A 22,225-nucleotide genomic window follows, 5' to 3' on the forward strand; every position below is an offset into this window, starting at 1 on the left:
TGGGGTGTGTAAGAAAGTAGGTTGAGCAACCATGAGAAGCAAGCCAGTAAGCAGCACCCCTCCATGGCCTTTGCATTCAACTCACCTCCAGGTTCCTGCCTTTACATTTGCCCGTGATGGAGTGTGACCTAAGAGTTATAAGCTGAAACCACACACACACACACAAAATCAAGCTGCTTTTGGTCATGGTCTTTTATTACAGCAAGAGAAATCTTACTAAGACAGGAATAAACACTAACTAAGGATTACAGAATGTAAATACTTCAGGGGTGTCTATGGAGCAACCATCAAGGTACCCACAAACAGACACACAGAACGCATCTCAATACATCTTGAAGCAGTGAAATAACAAGGGGTGTGTTTTCTGATCAAAGGATAATGAAATCGGAAGTCAATAACAAGGCAGGTGAGAGAAAACGCAAATCACCAGCATGTGCAAGAGGGGACATCACGATAGCGCCTACAGGCATTTTGAAGTAACAAGAGGATGTGATATACAACTGTAATGACTCAAAAATTTAGACAAAATGAGCACATTCCTTGGGAGAAAAAAACACACAAGTTACCAAAGGGAAGGGAGATGGGGAGTATGGGAGGAGTGAAGGGGAGAGATGGGGATGAATGTAACCAAAATATACTGTGTGAATGTATGAAATTCTCAAAGAATCAGTAAAATACTATATTTTCTAAAACAGAAGTCATCAAAACTAGTGCAAGAAGAAATAGAAAACTCTTTATATCTCTGCCTCTATTAAAGGAATTGAATTTGTGATTTAAAATATCTGCATGCACACACATAAATACCAGGTCCAGATGGCTTAACTAGTAAATTCAATCAAGCATCTAAGTTGAAAATGATACTGTGTCTACACACACTCAGAAACCAGAGACAATGGGGACATCTCACAACTCTTTTTATGAAGTTAACATAATCCCAGTACCAACACTTAAAAGAATATTTTAAGAGGCTTGCATAGTGGCTCAAAACTATAACCCTAGCCTGCCTCTGCCTCCCGAGTGCTGGGATTAAAGGCGGTCTACAAGAGCTAGTTCCAGGACAGGCTCTAGAAACTACAGGGAAACCCTGTCTCGAAAAACCAAAAAAAAAAAAAAAAAAAAAAAACTATAACCCTAGCACTCAGAGAGCTGAGGGACAAGATCCTGAGGTAGAGGCCTTTTTGAGCTACATAATTCATTCAAGACTAACCTTGGCTAACCAAAATTGTATAAAAGAAACCAAAATCACATTGGAAGAAGTGTAAATACAGCATCCTTCTTAAATACAGATGCAAAGCATCGTTTGAAAATGTTTGCAAATTAGACATGGCAAAATCTAGAGAGAATAGTAAATCATGAGCAAGTAAAGTTTGTCATGGGACTACAGATGGGTTCCACATCTGTAGATCAATGAACGCCTTTCACCGTGCTAGCCAGATAAAGGAGAGAAATCACGTGATCATCTTTCTAGAGGCAGGAAACATCTTTACCAAAATGTAGTTCCATTCATGATTTTCCTTTAACAAAATAAAAATTGAGATGCTGTAGAGATGCCTCAGTGGTTAAGAGTGCTTACTGCTTTTGCCCAGGACCCAGGCTTGGTCCCCGGCATCCACACTGCAGCTCATAATTGCCTGTAACTCCAGTTCCAGGGGCAACTAAGCCCTCTGTTGGTATCTCCATGCTCCTGCATGCACCTGACGCTCACAGACACACACACACACACACAGAGAGAGAGATTTTTTTAATTTTTAATTAACAAAATAAAAATAGAAAAATTTTTTCTAGCAAACTAGAAAAGGATAGAACTTCCTCAATGCAACAAAAGCAGCCAACAAAAATGTATATCAAGCCGGGCTGTGGTGGCGCACGCCTTTAATCCCAGCACTTGGGAGGCAGAGACAGGCCGATCTCTGTGAGTTTAAGGCCAGCCTGGTCTACAGAATGAGTTCCAGGACAGCCAGGGATATTACGCAGAGAAACCCTGTCTGGAAAAAAAGAACAAAAAATGTATATCAACATGATTAATAAAGAAATAATAAGCTCTTTCCTTCAAAGATTAGAATTGAGGCCAGAAAATACCCACACCCTCTGGGATTATTTTTTCCCCCAACATCACATTGAAATTTTTAAGCAAAACAGTGTGGCAAAAATGAAAACTATAAGCAAAGAAATAAAAGTCAAGCTATCAAAAAGAACAAGCTATTGATACACTCAAGAGTATGAATAGTTGTCAAAAACATTTTGCTGAGAGAAAGCTGCCAGCCACAGAGGAATACATGCGCTGTTGTTCTATTTCTGTGTAATCCTAGAGCACAGAAACCTCATTTATAAGGACAGAAGCAGATGAATGGTTGCCTGAGGGCTGGGAAAGGGGGTGGAGTGATCATAAGTGGGGAGCTTTTGAGGAGATTCGATATGTTCCATAGTCTGAGTGCAGTGATTACCACAAAGATATGTGTTTTCTTAAAAACTCACTCAAGGTGCTGGAGAGACGGCACAGCAGGTAAGAGCACTTGCTGCTTTTCTGGACTTTGGTTCCCAGCACCAATGTGGTGGCTTACAGTCACCTATAACTCTAGTTCCAGGGGATCCGATGCCCTCTTCTGGCCTCTGAGGGCACCAAGTACTAACACTGTACACATACGTGAATATGAGCAAAACATTCATACACATATAATAAATAAATCTAAAAAATTAATTTATTCAGTTATGCACTAAATTTGATCTATTTTATCATATAAGTTATATATTCTTAAAGCTGGTTTTTAAAGTAGGAAAAAATAGCTGCCACTAAGATAAAATAAGGCCCAGACTCTAGAGAAAAGATGTATATTTCCCATTTGACTCAGACCTGAAATTCAGGCCATTCAGTCAGAGAATTCTTATATCTCCATAATAAAGACAAAAAACAAGCAGGGTTTCTTAATGGGCAAAAAACTCCAACATGTGTTACAGAAAATTAATATATGAATAACTGATAAAAACATGAAGTTGTGCTCAAAATCATCAGTCATCGGGGAACTATAAACAGAAACACCAAGGTGTGACACTTGAACCCCAACAAAAGTGACTAAAACATACAAGGAGACAAAGTTGAGAGCTAGCATGGATGGATAAAGTACAATTGTCGTTCAGTCCTACTGGAAATACAACAGTGGGGGACTAGGAAGATGGCTCAGCTGGGAGAAGTACCTGCCACCAAGCCTGTAAACCCGAGTCTGATCCCTGGATCCCTCCTGGTGGAGAGAACCAAACCTGCAGGTTGACCTCTGACATCCACACGTTCACGTGGCACAGACACTGAAACTACCCACACACAATAAATAATAAATAAATGTTCTAAAGTGGTAGAGCCACTTTAGATCAGAGTTGGGCCATTTCTTATAAAATCATTCATGCATGCATACATACATACATACATACATACATATGAATCAGAATCAGCTATTCCGCTCCTGGCCATTCACTCAAGAGGAACTAAAATGTCTGCAAAATTAATCATAAATAAGTACTCAGTGTCTTAGTTAGGGTTTCTATTGCTGTGAGGAGACACCATGACAATGGCAGCTCTTATAAAGGAAAACATTTCACTGGGGCTGCTTATAGTTCAGAGGTTTAGTCCATTGTCGTTATAGTAGGGAGCAAGGCAGACACAGTGCTGGAGAAGGAGCAAAGAGTTCTACATCTTTATCCACCAGCAGCAGAAGCAACTGTATCTCATACTGGCATTACTTGAGCATGTAAGACCTCAAAGCACACCCCCATAGTGACACACTTCCTCCAACAAGGCCATACCTTCTAACGGTGCCACTCCCTATGGGCCAAACATTCAGACCCAGAAATCTATGGGGCCATACCCGTTCAAACCACCATACTCAGCTAAATGTGGTCACAGAGCCATCAGGAGGTCATGATCATTGCTGGCTACTCAGCAAGTTTGAGGCCAGCCTGTGCTGTATGAGACCTTGCCCATAAATTAAGTAATTAAACAAATACTCATGGGTCTTCTTCATAATTACCAAAATATAGAGCCAACCCAAACACCCACCCTTGGGTGAATGGATAAATAGGCCAGGAGTGTTCATATGTTAAAGAATGACTCAGTTGAAAAGACGGAATAAACTCCTTGTGTGCTCCCATGTAGAACAACCACAAAACCATCATTTTTAGTGAAAGGAGCAGGCAAAAAAATACACAGAGCAAGCCGTCAATTATTTAAGTGTGAAAAGAGACTAGACAGACAGTGGTAACAGAATTCATGAGAGTGGTTGCCCGGGAAGGCAGTGGAGCCCTAATTGGAAAAGATATGAATTCATTTTCTGTAGGGATAAAAGTGTCCCATGTCTTGATTGATGCAGTGTTTACACAGGTAGATGGTGACATTTGACAAAATTCAAACTACACACTTGAGATTTGTAGTGTGGCCAGGTGTGGTGCCTCACCCCTTTAATCCCAGCACTCAGGAGGCAGAGGCTGGCAGATCTCTGTGGGTTCAAGGCCAGCCTGGCCTACAAAGTGAGTTCCAAGACAGTCATAGCTACATAGTAAGACCCTTTCTCAAACAATAAAAAAGGCAGGAAAAAAAGAAGGTTTGGTGTGTGTGCGTGTGTGCTCATGTGCACACATGTGGGTATGAGCTTCTCATATTGAGCATGGAGGATCAGGGTTCAACCTCAAGTGTCACCCTCACCTTCTGCTTTGTTGGGACAAGTCTCTTGTCACTCTCCACTGTGCACACCATGCTAGCTGACCTTTGAGCCTCAAGGGGTCTCTTGTCAGTACTTCCCTTCTCAACATGTATAGCGCAGGGGTGTGTGCTACCACCGTGACAGATGTTCCACAGGTTCTAGGGATCCGAACTCAGGTCCGCGCACTTTCATGGCAAGTGTTTTACCCAGTGAGCCATCTTCCTTGCCCCAAATATGTACATTTTATTGTTCTTCTTGTTCTTCCATTGTAAAAGGAAAGCTGGGTGTAAAGAGTTTGCTTAGTGTAGCAATAGCATAGTAGATGCTCCCAGGACCATTAACTCTCTCGTTCCTCCAAAGCAAGTACAATAGATGTTAGAGAATCTATGGCTACTGGACCTCTGAGAAGGGGAGGGACAGTGTCCGTACTGGGGTGTCATCCACAGCATGATCAGGACCATAAATAGTGGCTGTACCCTGCAGTCACTTCAACCTGTCCTCTTCTGTGACTTATCCTCCGGGTCTGTGTCTAGGGTCTCAGTCTTCCCAGCCAACAAGGTAGAATTTAGATGGGTCATTCCAGGTGCCACTAATGACATTGATATGGAAAGGCACAGCTTGGATAACAGACTCCAAGGACGGGGCTGGAGCAATGGCTCAGTCGTTAAGGGCACTTGCTGTTCTTGTAGAGGACCCCAGTTCAGTTCCCAGTACCCACATGGTGGCTCACAACCACCTGTAATCCCAGCTGCAGGGAATCCAATTCCCTTTTCTGGCCTCTCTACCAGCCGTATGCGTGCACATATAGTCATACTCACAGGCACATACATGAACACAAAAAGTGAAGTCTTTAAATAAAAAGGCTGAAGAGAGTAAATTTCCGTGAAAATTGACAAAAAAAAAAAAAAAGCAAGATGGGAAAACTCATGTGGTATCCAGACGGTGAAGGTTCACAAAGCCAGCAGGGTTTGGCTTGCTGAGGGTACTCGATTGCTTATTTGCCCATTAAACAGGTAGACCAGCATTCTGTGCCACGGCGTCCGTGGAAACCAAGTGAGCATGCCAGGGCTGACTGTGTTCTCCTTCCTGTCTGTCTTACAGCTCACGTATCTGCCCCCACCATGGGGGGAGTGTCGATCCTCAGAGATGGGGCTCGACTTCTTTCCCGTTTACAGCATCACCGCCTGTCGGATCGACTGTGAGACCCGCTACATCGTGGAGAACTGCAACTGTCGCATGGTCCACATGCCAGGTGGGTGGCAGGGTCCCCAGACCTTTGCAATTTCTCACCCGACGGGAAACACCTCACCCCTATTGTTCTAGGGAGACTGTGGTACCTGACAACCAAGAGGCAGGTGGAAAAACTCCATCCATCCATCCATCCATCCATCCATCCATCCATCAGGACAGCATCCTGGTACGCAGGGGTGCCCAGATGTGTGCATCCCCTCCGTCCCCATGCTCCATATGCTTGCCAGTTGTCTGCACCTCTTGCGTCCTGAGTTCAACATCCAGATAATGGGACACTCGTGATCTACACATCCTGATAATGTGTCTGTTTGAACATCCAGATGCCTGTGGCTTTCACCCAGATGTTTCCCTTCTTGCATCCAAATGCCTAGCACTCTTTCGAGTGCGGCAAAAGTCTATTAGTGAGCAAATGAATGCGCCTGTGCAGACACTTCCATCGTCAGACTAATAACGTCTGTTGCCATCTCATTAGAGGCAGTCAGCGTGTCAGACGCAGGCCTGTGGAGTGGGAGCTGGTTTGGGCAGGACAGTGGTAGCAAGGAGGGGTAACTGGGACTGTAGACATGGACCTTAGCTTCTATTTATTTCAGGCTTCTCCATTCACTGTGTGGGCTGGCCCACGTTACTAACCCTCTAGGTTATTATCTTAAAAGAAGAAGTAAAGATGCCCTGGAAATTACAAAAGTCAGTGGGGATTATATTAGTGCATGAGGAGGTAGGAACAAGTCATGTCTACTAATGACCTACTGTGTTCTTGGAGCACTGTTGTTTCTTTTGATATTTTTGTGCTTATGTCCTACATTATTTAAGCTTATTTAACAAAATACTTGTGGTGGGGACAGTTCATCACCCGTTGCTTCTGTTGTGACAGCTCTCACGTGAGTCTCCTTATGGCTGAGTTCTGAATTATTTTCTCAATGATCAGTAATGATCTTAGTCATCCAAGATTGGAATTGTTGATCTTTAAAACTATCTCCGTTCAGAGCACTATTAGGGGCACTAGCATTAGGAAAGAAAGACATAGGAGTTGGCCCAAGCAAGCCGTGCTGGGCCTTGAAATCAACATCGCTTCCATGGCTAGGGTCACATGTAACTCTGAGGGAAGACCCAGAGGGGGCTTGTAGATGCTACAAGGCAGTGGATTGTCCCCTAGATTGGGTTCTCAACCTGTAGATCGTGACCCCTTTGGGGATCACATATCAGTTCTCTTGCATATCAGATATTTACATTACAATTCATAACAGCAGCAAAATTGCAGTTATGAAGTATCAGTGAAACAATTTTATATTGGGAGTTAGCCCAACATGAGGAAATATATTAAAGGGTTTGCAGCATCGGGAAGGTTGAGATCCACTGCCCTATTTCCTCCAGAAAAGAACATAACCCTCCCAACACCAACGATGCCTGTGGCTGATTGCAGACCTACAAAAGTACAAGAGGATAAATGTGTGTTGTTTTACATAATGACATTAAAATTGCCTATGAACTTCTTAGGCAAAATGGAAACCGCATCACTTAACATGTTATTATTGGAGAAAGGGAATTGCACCAGCTCTTTGACGCTGTAAAAAGGACTTGGAGAAAAATGGTCCCAAAAAAGGCCTTTCTGATGGATCTTGACTTTAGTGTTTCATAAAGAGGAAAAGAAAGGAGGAGAAAATAAAACAATCATCAACAACAAAAATACAGATCTTAACGCTCTGCAGAGAGATCCCAGAGAGGAATACTAGGAAGACCAGCATCAGCCTGCCTGTTGCCCAGACTGAACCCCCAGCCATGAGCTTTTCTCATAAAACCTGAGCCAGAGGCAAGCAAAGAGAGGTTACAAGCATTCCAACCGTGGCAAGATGGTGACATCTCAACTGCATGAGATGATGGGCAGGGCTGTAAGGGGGCACAGAGCTACCCCAGGATGCTTACAGCAGTGTGGTGTGCTGAGAAGCAGCAGCCTCGGTATGACACAGACCCCTGTGCCAGCCCCACCTTACCCCCAGCAGCTCTCTGTCTGGAAGGCTGGGTGCTCAGCCCCATGTTTTTTCTAACACAAGGGTTCAAGGAGACCACATGGCGCCTGGCTTAGAAGGAACCTCCTCCCACCCCACCCCATCTTGTCTTGTCTCCAGTCTTCCAGACAAGTTACCCCATCATACACCATTGTGAGCGACCAAAAGAGGGTCAGGCAAGTCTCGTGGTCTCCTCACAGCAGATCAGAAGTCACCTCCAGATCTGAGGACACTGACCAGTGGTACCCACCAGACTGTCCCTTGAAGGCAGCATCTCCCCGTGGTTACTGGAAGTCACTCACTGCCTGGGCCTGTGAGGAGCCACTGGCATGGATGGCTCCTATGTGATTAATGTTCTTTCTCTCTTGGCTTCCCTTCCCTGCAGGGGATGCTCCTTTCTGCACTCCGGAGCAGCACAAGGAGTGTGCAGAGCCTGCCCTCGGTCAGTACTGGGGAAAGAGGGAGTGGGAGGTGAAGTGGAGATTGTGGGGTCATTTGGTGGGGACACAAAAGTCAACCTTGGGACAAGGAACAAGGAAAGGGATGCATACAAAGAAGTCCTGCAGGAGAAGCTGCAGAAAACTGGGGAGGGAGAGAGGAGAGAAGGAAACAGGTGGATGAGCGCTGTAAGGAAACTGAGGGAGAGGAGACACGGAGGTGGTGATGGAGAAGTAGATTTCACAGGGAATAGAGGATACAGGGAGAGGGCAGAGATGGAGAGAGGGCAGTCAAGGGGCCAATGGGTCGCCTGAAGGAGTCAGTGAAGCCAACACACACACACACACACACACACACAAACACACACACACACACACACACACATATGCATGCACATACGCACGCATGAACACACGCGTGCATGGAGAGCCCAAGTGCATCTGAAGGGAGATCTTCTTCCATCCCATGTGTGCAAACATAAGCCATTCTGGGCCCCATTATGCCACCCCTGCCACCTCGCCACCTTCCCCCCAACCCTCCTCCTCTCACAGCCTCCAGGGCATTTGAGGTCTAAAACAACCACTGCTCCCAGCCGGAAAACCTACTAGAGGCAGGGGGAGCACCCACACATGGGTTGGGGTAGCTCAGCAGCTATCCTGCAGTCTACCTCCCTCTCTCCAGTCCCAGGAAAGAGCAGGCAGAACTGTAAATGCTGCATCCTCCGGTTCCTTCAGCAGCTGCTCTTGGTAGCTCTAAGTGAGGGCAAAGATGGACTCCTGTGGGAGAGGCCCAGGAAGCGGGGTTGGTTTACAGTGCATGCAAAGTCTTTCTTTGGAATAAAGATAAGAAAACCAAATGAAAGAGACATAAGGGTTAGGGAGAACAAAAGAGGAAAGAAGGAAGAGAAGGAGAGAGGCAGGGAGGGAGGTACTGAAGGAACAGTTTTTCTTGCTAACGGTTAAGAAAACTTTTGGACCCTTGCAATTAAACATCAAGGCGACTGCAGCAGCGGAGGTAGGGGATTCATCTCGGCAGGCAGCAGGAAGTCAGGGACTCATCACCTGCAAGCACTGTGAAAGGTCAGGAGATGAGAAAGTACAGCGATGTCAGGGGAGGGGAGGCTTGCTGCTCACAGGGCTGGGATTCTTCCTGGAGGCAGGCCAGGGTGATGGACTAGCAAGGTGTGAATTCTCGCCATGCAGCCTTTAGCAGGCTTCTTGCCAAAGCTGGGCTGAGCAGTGGAGAAGCCACTCTCAAGGGCCTGGCTAAAGTTCGGTCAAAAAGAGTCTGTCAGAGGGCAGCAGTGCCTTCGACCACCTGGTCTGGTTGGAGAGGACCTGGAGAGCTGCGTTCTGGGTGTCAGGGGAGGGGGGTTAGGTTGCACCAGGATAAGGATTCAAGAATCTTTCCCTGGATAGCGTATCGGCAGGCAGAGGGCATGGTGTTGGCTATGGGGAGCACCAGAAGGAATGGCATGAAGTCCTGAGCTCCTAGCACAGTGTTCTCATCTTAACTTCCATGGTGGCCCATTTTTGGGTCAGAACACTGATGCTAGAAACAGGAGAAAGCCCTGGGAAAGGGGGGGGCAGGCTCCCTAAAAGTGACCATGGATCAAACACTTTGAAAGGCCCAGAGGGCAGTAACAGCAAGCAGAAAGAAAACAAGCCCCTGGCACCATCCCAGCTCAACAATTCCCTAGCCCATTTTCCTGGGGCCCAGCTCCCCCTCTTGACTTGCATCTTAGTGCCTAGAATCCAGGTATGCTGGGCCAGAGAGCCTCGCCCTCCACTCATGCCTGCCTGAGACCCTCTCTTCTCTCCTCCAGGCCTCCTGGCAGAAAAGGACAGCAATTACTGTCTCTGCAGGACACCCTGCAACCTGACCCGCTACAACAAAGAGCTCTCCATGGTGAAGATCCCCAGCAAGACGTCAGCCAAGTACCTGGAGAAGAAATTTAACAAATCTGAAAAATATATCTCGTAAGTTAAGTGGGAGGGGAGAGTGTGGGGAGGAGGCATGCAGAAAGAGGCGAAAAGCAAGCAGTTAGCTCAATTTAGCAAACATTAATTGAGCACCTGCTGTGTGCCAAGCTCAGAAGACAAAGCCACAAAGAGCTTGCAGCCTCCTGGGGAGATAAGTGCAGGATTAAATGCTACATAGGGCAATGGCGTCTGGGACACTGTTGGCTATAATTGAGATATGCAGACACTAGGGAAAAACCGTAGTTGACTGCAGTTTGCTCAGGGCAAGGTTCAGGGAGAGCTTGACCTTTTTAAAGAATGTACAATTCTCCTGGTGGGTCGTGAGCCTTCTGTTCCCTCTCCCAGAAACACTTTTCCAGCCACTCTGCCCACCTGCTTCCTCATGGTACCTGTCTCCACTTAAACAGCGTTGCTTTAGAAAGTCAGATTATTCTCCTCCCCAGGCACTGTGGTGTTTTCCTTTATAATATTGCTACAGTGTGTGACTTGCTGTTAAATAAGCGGTTCTGTTCTGGAAAGGAGCTGACACAACTATCCTTGAGGAATTAGGTGGGGAGGGGGCGTGGAGAGATGACTCAGCAGTCAAGAGTGCTGTTCAGATTCTAGCACCCATATCAGACAGCTCAGAAACGTCTGGAACTCCAGCTCCAAGGGATCTGAAGCCCTCTTCTGGCCTCTGTTATATCACACACACACACACACACACACACACAGAGGCACACACATGCATGCATGTACACACACAGGCACACACATGCATACACACGCGCACACACACATGAACACACATGAACACACGTACACAGGCACACACAGGCACACACACTTGTACTTACACACCAAGACATACACACACGTAGAAAAATATATTTAAAAGAAGAAGAAAACCAACTAGATTTATCAGGAGAAAGATCCAAGACCACGAACAGGCCTTGAAGTGGGAGAGTATTAGAAAGAAACAACAGCATGTCAAAAACCGTGTGCTGGGACCTTGAAGGGAAAGAGAGGCTTCCCTTTAAAGCCTGGAAAGGCGCTTCACTGACAGGATTAGCTGAAAGAGGAAGAGAGGTAAAGATAGAACCATGGGGTTGGGAGATAACTCAGTGGTTAAGAGCACTAGCTGCTCTTCCAAAGGACCAGGGTTCAATTCCCAGCACCCACATGATAGCTCGCAACTGTCTGTAACACCAGTGCCAAGGGTTCTAACACCCTCATATAGGCAAACCACTGTACATGAAATAAAAATAAACAAATCATTAAAAAGAAAAATTATAGAGCCACAGTGAAAGGGGTGGGTGGCAGGGGGTGTGGAGGGACCCAGAGAAGAAAGCCTTCAGATGAACTTCCCAAACAGGAGGGTTAGCTAACTTTTGTAGGTTTTCAGGGGCTGGACGGAACTTTATAATGTGGTTTAGTTTGGGATAGCATACATGACAAACAGCCTACAGGAGCCAGGTACCACAAATAAATATCTGTCGGCCACAGCACAGACAACAGAGATGCTGGGCAGGAGGACATAGCCTGATTTCTTCAGGCTGTGGGATCTGGTCTCTTAGGAGACTTAGACAGCCCTTCTACGGTTTCTAACTTTCTTTCCCTTTCTGAGGCCTCCTTTATTGCCACCCTACACACTCGTCCAGCATAGTGGGAAGCTCCCCAGTGGCAGGAACTTCTTGTTCTTTGCTCTCTACCAAGTATTGACTCTTCTGGCCGAGACCTGAGGCACAGAAAATCCCTTGACACAGTAAATGAGCCAGAGAGTGTATCCTGGGGACGGGAGAACTTAGGACAGAATTGGCACAGGGTGCATCAGAGACAAAGGGAAAGATAGACATGTCAGGGGTCCTATAGGATGTGCTAATGGAAAGCGGGGAGTTTCAGGGACTTTGTGTTAGACTAGGGAGCAGCTGAATGTTTAGAAAGTCACTGACAAGCTCAAATTCATATTTTATAATTTTATTTCAGATAAGGTCTCACTGTGTTTGAGGGCTGGCCTCAAACTCATGATCTTCCTGCCTCAACTCCCATTGCTAGGATTATAGGCCTATGTCACTATACCCAGCTGATCTAATTTGTATTCTACTTATTTATTAAGTTATGTTGACAATTTTGTAATATATGTGATGTCTTGTGGCCATTTAGCAAGTTGTTAACTTTCAGTCCCGCGCCCCCTCCTGCAGACTCTTCTTCTTCTTCCCCCAAAGACCCCTCCCTTTCATGTTGTTTGGGGGAGTGCTTGTGTCCTGCAGTTAGGGTTGCTCACACGAGCACAGGTGAGGTTATGTACTGAAGTGTAGGCAAGTTACCAGTGGCTATACCTCTGAAGAAAGCTCCTTTTCCCTTAGTCACCACTGGGTGAGGCCCCGTGAGTCCTCCCCCATCCATGCAGGAATGCTGATGGGCCCTGTCTTGTACAGGTCCTATTCAGGAAACCTTAGCCACTGAGTTTGCGGATGCAGTGAATGGCCTCGGTGTGTCCCGAATTCAGCGGTTCACTGCACTCCTCCCTATCCTCCAGCTCTTCCATTCTTTCTGCTTGTTTTCCATGGTGTTGCCCAAGCCTTGGGGGCCTGGAGGACCTGGTATAGGTGTTCCATTTAGAAATTAGCACTCAACACTCACATACTCTGCACCTCAACGGGTTATGTGTCTCGGTGTTAGAACTGACTGCTCACTGCAACAGAAGCTTCTCTGAGCAGGTACTGAGAGCTGCACTAATCTGTGGTCATAAATATAAGGACTTAGAAGGCAGTTTGACACATGTCCCTTTAGCAAAAACAAAAGTACTAGACCCCCTCCGGGGGGGGGGGGTTAATAATCTCCCTAGCCTTAGGCTCTTGAGAAGGTTTACAGTAGTGGATATAGATTCTCTCTTGTGAAAGAGGCCTCAAATGCAATCAGAAAGCAGTTGGTTACCCATATAACCTTCATGCCATATTGCACCAGTGGGTATATCTCTCCCAGCTGGTTAGTATTGTATCTCACAGGGGTCACATCTGAGTAAGACCAATGACGACTTTCCTACCTCAGCACCTGCATGTCACCTTGAAAGCTGGGCAGCAGGGAGGAAGCTTCCAGCTCAGTTCCTGCCTGATTCTCTATGCCGACACCAAAATATGTGTGATGTCTTTACCATTAGTTCTTACCGCTTCATTGGGGGGACAACCAAGAGCAATGACAATAGTCTGTGTCAGACTTGTGTTCTTGAACTCTGCTCCCTGATAGAACATTCTGGAATGATAGATTCTACCCCTGTGGTTCCCCGATGTGGTAACCCCTGGCCATGCCTGACTGCGGAGCATCTGCCATGGTCGTTTGTGTGACTAAGAAACTGGATTGGGATCTTCTCTAATTTGAGTCAGCATAACCATTTCAGAAAGGCCCTCCAGGCAGCAGTCGGGGAGGAAGCCAGATGGGAGAACGAGAGCTTGTTCGTTACCCTACAGTTCCACAGTGTGGGAGTGGCTTGCTTCTCTCTCTCCCAGCCACTCTCCCATTCCAGGAGAGTCGCCAGGCCCCTTCCTGAGATGACTTCTGTTCAACAGGTTCAAAACAAGGGGCACAGAGGACATGTCAGGGCTCCACAGAAGGAGGCTAGGATGTAGGAAACACCAGGCCCTGCTGCTTAGCAAGGCATTCTTCGAGCAGGAATGAGTTTCACTGCCAAGATGTGTCTCGTTAACACACCTGCCTGCAGGAAAGTCACAGAAGGAACCCAGGGCTTCTGCCAGGAATTCCCCAGCCAGCCATGGGCCTGCTCTCTACAGTTCTCCCCAGCCCTGACAACTGATTAAATAATGCCAGGTCAGGGTCTCCCACCACAAGAGGCTTGTTAGGAATCTCAGGAGGAAGATGAGGGCTCTCCGGAGTGACCATTATCGCTTAGATAGTCTCCTGGTTCAGACACCCAAACTGATGCCAGCCTAGTCAGGAGATTGCTGAACTCATTTGCATGCTAAAAACCAAGAAGGCCCCAGAAGACTCAGGGACTTGGGTCCAGGCTGGACTCCCAGAAAGGTCACCAAGAGAGAGGGGGAGTAGAGTTAAGGACAAACAGGGACTCAGCTGGTTCTAGAATTCTACCTTTGGCAGCTCCCTGGGCCTCCCTTTCTCTATCCATCCATGGGAAAGCTGGATTGGCCAGTCCCGTGAATGCTGAGGGTTCTAACTGTGTGTGGGGTTTAATTTTCCCTCTGCAGAGAGAACATTCTTGTCCTGGATATATTTTTTGAAGCGCTCAATTACGAGACAATTGAACAGAAGAAGGCGTATGAAGTCGCTGCCTTACTTGGTGAGTTGGAATGTCTGTCACATAAATTTCCACTCTCTTGGATGGGCATGGGGAGGTGGGCGGGAGACAGGCAGACAGACACGTAAGCCTCCCGAGGAGGCACACTTGTTAACGTACTAGTTACTCTCTGTAGTTGCTGAGGTAGCGGTTATAGATCCAGTTCAGGCCTCAGCCTAAGGCCTCAGTCTCCTCTGTGCAGTGGGGAGCGAACACAAAGATGTCACAGGGCATCCTCAGGCCCTACCCTCTTGGATTTCATAGTCTGTCTTTAGGTTGGAGTCAGCGTCCCAGGACCCAAATGCTAGCAGAAGCACGGAAGGAGGGTATGTTCAACTTAGGTGGTCTCCAGGCATCCAAATTATAAGGTTCCCAGGTGGAGCCTGGACAGCAATGCACTGAGAAGCTGAGTGTTGTCCCCTGGACCCAGAGTCCTTTTTCTCAAACAAGAAAGAAGAGATGATGTCTCCGGATGGCCACCAACCTGACTGCCACTCCCACACAAGTTCACATTGGCTGCCCTGGCCCTGATGGGATATAATGCACACAGGGAACTAAGATCATCTCTGCCCTAGCCCATCTGGACATTCACATTCTGGTCAAGGGCCAACCCTTCAACCTGTGCCACCTCCTACCCACTCTAAAGAAAGGACGCAGTGCCTAGGAGTAGTGGCTGTTGTCCCTGAGACTGATCTCAGTGATAGCGCCATCCTGGGAGGGGAGAAGGAAGAGCAGGCTTTGAATCCAAGGGCTTTCTGAAGGCCACCTGTGACGGCATGGACAGGGAGGGGGCTTCCCCTGGCTGGACCTCTGGTTTCTGTAAAACGGGCTTCCTATCACCCTGTATGTCGCCTGACTTTCCAGCACTAGGAAAAAGCCTGAGGAAAAAAAAACAGCTTAAAGAGGGTGACGGCTTGTTTGGGCTCATGGTTTCGGGGTTTGCAGGCCAGCATGGTGGGAACAGAGGTATGGAGTGGAGCAGCTAGCATCATGGTGGCCAGAAAATAGGGAGAAGAAGGAGGGAGAGAGGGAGGGAGGGACGGAGGGAGGGACGGAGGGAGGGACGGAGGGAGGGACGGAGAGAGGGACGGAGGGAGGAAAGGAGAAAATGTATCTGTGCATGCAGGCTCTTTCCTTTTTCTTTTTCCCTTTTCATTTTTCCCTTTCCATCTCCCGGCCCCCCAGCCCATGGGATGATACCTCACATACTGAGTGTTGTCCCCCACACTTAGTTAATTGTCCCCAATTTAGTCGACAGTGGACATGAACCATCATCCCTAGTTCACTGTGGCAGTTAGCTTAGATAAAGGTCATCAATAGCGGTCTGTGGCCCTAGATAGTCACCATGCTGGAACTCCAGCCCTGTCTGGTATGACCAGTGCCATGGGAACATTTTATATTTCGTCTAGGAGGAGAGGGACAAAGCCTTTGTTCAGTGCCAGCTATGTGGAGGTAGCTGTCACTTAGGCCTCTGTGGAGGGTATGTGGTTAAAGGCACTGAGTCACAGAGCACAGGCCCTGCCCTCTCACTCAGTCCTGGAAGGCCTGGTATTTCTCCTTTCCTCCCCAAAGAGGATCAAGCTTGCATGAGTACAAGTGTGCTCCTGCTCTCTCTCTCTCTCTCTCTCTCTCTCTCTCTCTCTCTCTCTCTCTCTCTCTCTCTCTCTCTCCTTCCCTCTCTTCCCCCTTGCTCTTCCTCTCTCTCCCCTCTTTCTCCCTCTCTCTCCCACCTTCCCTCCTCTTTCCTTTTTCTCTTCCTTCCTCCCCCCATCACACACACACACACACACACACACACACACACGGCAGCAGGGTGGGGGAGAGAGAGAGAGAGAGAGAGAGAGAGAGAGAGAGAGAGAGAGAGAGAGAGAGAGAGAGAGAGAGAGAGAGACGGTCCAGGCTTTTAATCTGTCACGTCTGCATCAGATATAAGGATGAACTTGTTCCCAGCATCTTGTTCCCGCCCAGAATAGCCTGTGAGGAAATGGTGCCGCCATCTGTGCCTCCTGTGAGGAACGTGTACCACATACAAGCCTTCAGCCATCAAGCCCAGCTCAGCCTTCTCCCACCACTACCCCATATGTACACCACACAACACCCCCATGCTAACACAGCATGTACACTGAAACCAGCCTACAGGTCCATGTACCCATGGTGCTCCAGAACCAGAACACACACACACACACACACACACTTACACAGCCCCGTGTCCCACCATATAGCTTCAGAGGCACCTCCATACACACAGCAAACCTAGGCAGACACAATCTATGCCTTTATGTCCACATACTCATTACATACACCTGCACGGCACACACAGGAACACACCTACATACACCTATATAATGCTCACACTTGCTGTACACGCTCAGGCACACTCTAGCCACATCTATCACACACACATAGATGCATCCTGTGTGCCTAAAAGTAGACAGATATGCATGCACATACAGCCATCAGTGATCGGACATGCGCTACACACATCCTGCACCCTATCTCTACTGACTGTGTTCCAGCTGCACTGTGCACTATTGCAAATGCACACCTCATACCTGACATATACACACAGACACACACGCGCCTCAGTAAGCTTGCTCTAGAAGGATGGGGGTGGAAGGGAACGAAAGGGAGACATCTTGAGCCCAGGGAGGTGGGGTTATTGCATACAGCTGAACAAATAGGCAGGCTTATCACACACAGCTGGATAAGCTTGTGGGGTTATTATATATAGATAACAAGGAGGCAGGGTTATTAGTCTATACAGATGACCAAGGAGGCAGGTTCCACTAGTCTCAGGAGGAACAGTCTTCAGGCCATAAACATCTGGGGGAGAAAGCTGTGGTCGACATTTTTTGCACACACTGTCAACATTCACACACAGACCAGAGGCAGGCATTCCCGTCCCTCTGAGACTCACTCAGGGAAGGCTTTGCCACTCCCATGAGGTAGGGGCACTGGGGTCCTTGACATGTCAGTGACCGTGTCAACAACACACGTTCACTCGGGACTTCATTTGCTCCCTAAACAGGCCCATGAGCCTCATCAGTGAGTGATCAGCCCCAACCCTGCTGGCCAGTGACATACGTGAGTGACGGTGGGCCTGTCAAAGGACTGGCCCTCCTGTGACAGGGCCCAGGCTTCCCTTGGAGGGGCCACACTCAAGAGCTCCGGCTCCTGAGTTCATCATCTCTTCACCCCTTCCTGGATCTGTGTGTAAAACCCAATCTCTGATCTTTTCCCTTCCTCTGCAGGTGACATTGGTGGTCAGATGGGATTGTTTATTGGTGCTAGTATCCTTACAATACTAGAGCTCTTTGATTATATTTATGAGGTAAGAATTGGGGTTACCCTTGGGGAAATGACCAAATGGTGGAACACCCAGACTCAGAACCAAGCGTGACTGAGCAATAGCTTCATTCCACCCACAAAAACCCACTTCTCCAGAGCATAAGTCAGGAGTCTCAAGGAGAGGTGGATGTGAAAGAAACGGCAGCCCTGGCCCTCTCTTGGGTCTGACCTGTGCCACAGAGAGGGAGTGGAGGAATGAGAAGAGGCCAGGCTTGGGTCCCTCACACAGTGGGACCAGGGCAAGGTTTCATACCCCAGGTATTGCACATCCATATGCAACATATCATGTGCCCAACATATTACAAGCATCACACACATATCACACTTAAACATACATATACCACATGCATTCACACAATGTGTTCACAGACACACACACACACACACACACACACACTCAAACCTCTTGCACAGATCTGCATACTACACACAACACACTCAAGAGTACACACCACCCACAAGCCTGTCCTCTGAGTGGCCTGTCTTCCAAGGCCTAGCCAGCCCTACGGAGGGGACACATGTCCCAGGAATCTTCATCAATCCCCAACGAGACCAGAGTATCCACTAACTGCCTCTGCCACCCACAGTCTAAGGAGATGTGACCCTCTAGACGCAGTTGGGGCCGCATTTCTAAAAGATTCTCAGAGGCCCTGGAGCATGTCAGCTCTTACAACTTCCTAACCCCAGCAAGAGCAAGCCTACCTTGGTCTACTTTGCCCATGATTCATCTGGGCAGAGAACCAGCTGTGGGCAACTGCCTGAAGAGCAGCTGAGTTAACGGACTAACCTACCTGTGAATAGGTTCCGTGCCAGCACTGCCCTGCCATGATGATCACTTGGTGACCTCCACGTCCCTGGCCACAGATGGGCAATTCACCCCAGGCTGGGTGTACCTCCCTGAAACAGGGGGTGATTCCAAAGGTCCCACAGCACTCCCATGCTGCACATTCCCTCCGGATGCTGGTTATCAGCCACCTTGCCACCTCCCAGGAAAGGCAAAATACCCTCAGGCATCATTTCAGTAGAGCCCCTTGTGACCAGTGCAGAGACTCATGTGTCCCTCAGCATGTGACTACAACCCAGAGAAGGCCCAATTCTTGCTCTGCATTATTTATTCATTCTCCTGAAAAGCCGCACAAAGCGAACGGCAAATTGAGCCGCATTAGAGAGCATATTTAAGAACTACCCTTAATTGCTACAAATAAAGTGTTATAACCCTGGGCATGCCCTCATCTTGTGGAGGAAGCAGTCCTTGAAAGTGACTAATGAAGCTGGGTGTGGTGGCATATCTCTGTAATCTCAACACCAGGAAGGTGGAGACAGGAGGATGGTGAACTTGCCTACCTGAGCTACACAGTGAGAAAGAGATCCCAGAACTCTCTCTAGGACCCATACGGATCTGAGTGTACCAGCGCCTTTAGCTTCTCCATTGGAGAAAGAGGTCCACACAGCAAGGCGGAGCCCTCCCCCACCCTCTCCCAAGCTCTGTTTGGAGCAACAAAATCACATGTAGGCCAAAAGGTGAGCTTGAGCGAGTGAGGCCCTCGAGCCATCCACCAGGTAGAGCTCTCGCCTTTACATACAGCCACCACCCAAACAGTCACTGTGTGATCCCCTGGTTCAGCCCTGAGGAAGGATGCCCTTTGGCCTTTGCACCATCCTCCCAGCCTGACTGTGCACTTCCTGTCTTCCTGACAGCTGATCAAAGAGAAGCTATTAGACCTGCTTGGCAAAGAAGAGGAGGAAGGGAGCCATGACGAGAACATGGTAAGGACAACTCTGGATTCCTGGAGACTCTGTAGGACAGAAGGCGAGCCTCTGCTGAAGGGGAAGACAGCAAAGAAGCAAAGAGCTAAGGCTCCGGTCTCAGTTGTCTTGGGCGCTGCCTAGGTCCTCTGAGTCCTGACTATGTGCCTGAGGGAAGTTCCTTAGCCTCCCTAAGCATCTGCGTAAAGCCTCAGAGGGGACTCGTGGGGTTAGGAGAGATTGTGCTTGCATTTCAGAGACAGCAAGGGCTCCACAAGCTGTGATCCCCATTCCACCTCCCTCCCTTCCTTAGAATGTCTCAGAGTCACAACCTCCTTTCACCTGTGTCCCCTCCCCAGCTCTGCCTCTGTCAACTCCCCTCCCTCCCCACTCCATCCCTTCCACACTGACCGCAGCACCACATACCCGGCACAACCTCTTGTCTGGTCCTTCCTATCCCCACATCTCTCAACCCTCCACACACTGCAGCCTGGGAGCCTCAGGCGAGGCACAGCGTTTCAGGTCTGCCCTGCTCAGGGACTCCTCTGTTTCCCCGGGGCCAATCCTGGCGCTCTGATCAGCTGATCACCCTGACTTTAGCGACTGGCTCTCTGCCTCACAGGACTGCGCAGTAGAATTTACTGAATGAGTGACAAGCGCCCCCATCCTTTTCTCTGCAGAGCACCTGTGACACAATGCCGAACCACTCTGAAACCATCAGCCACACTGTGAATGTGCCCCTGCAGACAGCTTTGGGCACTCTGGAGGAGATTGCCTGCTGACACCTCAGGCAACCCAGCACCTTCAAACAGACCTTAAGGCCCAAGACCCAGGACAGGGGAGTGCAAGCTCAGGTGGAATGGCCCCTGATGACAGAAAGAAGCAAGAGCCCCCCCTATGCACACATTGTGAACTTCTGCCAAACCTCACTCTGGCCACATCTGACATGAACCGTCCCGGGCCCTGCCATTTGTCCCTCATAGGACTGACGAGTCCCACTCTGGAGCTGTCCAAGAACTAATCTGCCATCACATCTCACTGCCAGATGTACAAAGCACCTGCATGCCCAGACTTCTTACGGCGCCACCTCCACTCCTGTCTTGTACATGCTATTTTCTCCGTACAGTTTCCAGAGCCCACTCCGCTGCCCATGCAGTGGGACCAGGTTCCAGCCCCAAAGCCACCCTGAGCCCAGCTCTGGAATCAAAACTGCACGGTCAAGAAGGAAACCACAGAACTCTCTACAACGTTTGACCCTTGTGTTGTTTGTGAAGGTTCTTAACCTGCCCACAAACCCTTGTCCCCTAAACGGCCCCTGGGGCTCCTGCACTAAAGGTGACCAGTGCCGATCTCCTTCTTATCCCAGCACCTATGGAGGCGGTACAGTGGCCTGGGTGACCCCAGTATTCGTCCATGGAGCCACGTCCTTCTCACCCTGTGACATAGCTGTAGAGTTCGATTTCTTTTTGTTTTGTTTTGTGGGGGCGGGGGCTGTTTTTGTTCGTCTGTTGATTGTTTCGGTTTGCTCTGTTTTATGGGCTTTGGTTTCGATGTTCCAAGGTTCGGTTTGGGTTTTCCATTTTCTTTGGAGTTTATTTATTCGTGCTTCGAACCACAGTCATATTAAAAGCTGGTCTTGTGGAAGTGGCCACATCTGTCTGCCTTTTCTCAGCCATCTAGTTTTCTGTCCCTGAGAGCTCAGGAAAGCCTCGGAGCTGCCAGCCAAAGCTACGGAGAATGTGTTTGCAAGGTTCATCGAGCGCGCTCCCTTTCCAAGGTGTGTGCGCTGTGTGTTTTATCCTAGCCTAAGCTACAACTCCCTTTCCAAGGTGTGTGCACTGTGTGTTTTATCCTAGCCTAAGCTACCACTTAATCAGTTGCCTACATGATCCACTAACAGGACAAAACCTGTGTTCTGCAGGACACCACCCCATGTGAGTGTTGTTAAAAAGGGAGAGACAGAAGCTACGCATGCCAGAAAACCCTAACAAAGAGACCTTCCAGGGCCCCTCGCTGTGCTGCCTTGAGTCCTCCCAACCCTGTCTGAGTTCAGGTGAGACACAGAGCCAATGTGGCCTCTCACTCGTCACCATCTGACCCTCTCTTATGCCCAATCCTTACCCCAGGGAACTGACCTTCCTTGCTCCTCCATCAGTCACATTTAAAGCATGTAACTCCAAAGAGGATATCCAAATGAGACACGGGTTGAAGGTGCCATTGCTGGTCACAGGTGCATGCTCACCCTTTGAAGCCTCTGAGTGGCAAATGGGAGCTTCTTGTTTGGGCAGAATCACACCATGCTGGTTCCATGGTGACAGTTCCTCTAGGCTAGGTTTTGCCTTCCAACCACAAAGCCCCAGCACTCCTAAGTCAGGGTCTGCTCCAGTAGTGGAAACAGGTCTGATGCACCTTGAGTCTTCCCCCCCCCCCCCCGATGTGCGTATTCATGGATAGAACCAGTCAGAACAGGGGTTCCGATTC

The 22,225-nt window shown here is 48.4% G+C and overlaps 1 protein-coding gene across 2 annotated transcripts in view; it reads left to right on the forward strand.

Annotated features, from left to right (window-relative positions):
• The window catches only part of Asic2 (acid sensing ion channel subunit 2), a 1,088,892-nt gene extending 1,067,489 nt beyond the window's left edge, over positions 1-21,403 (forward strand). For both annotated transcript variants that reach the window (XM_038327507.1, XM_038327506.1), the window contains exons 4-10: positions 5,790-5,940; positions 8,328-8,384; positions 10,206-10,359; positions 14,562-14,653; positions 17,902-17,981; positions 19,697-19,765; positions 20,425-21,403. In XM_038327507.1, the coding sequence (XP_038183435.1) occupies positions 5,790-5,940; positions 8,328-8,384; positions 10,206-10,359; positions 14,562-14,653; positions 17,902-17,981; positions 19,697-19,765; positions 20,425-20,526 (705 nt within the window). In that variant the 3' untranslated portion in view covers positions 20,527-21,403. The remainder of the gene's footprint in view (positions 1-5,789; positions 5,941-8,327; positions 8,385-10,205; positions 10,360-14,561; positions 14,654-17,901; positions 17,982-19,696; positions 19,766-20,424) is intronic.
• Positions 21,404-22,225: the final 822 nt, after the last annotated feature.

This window comes from Arvicola amphibius, chromosome 4 (assembly GCF_903992535.2).
Source record: "Arvicola amphibius chromosome 4, mArvAmp1.2, whole genome shotgun sequence".
Lineage (NCBI taxonomy): Eukaryota > Metazoa > Chordata > Mammalia > Rodentia > Cricetidae > Arvicola > Arvicola amphibius.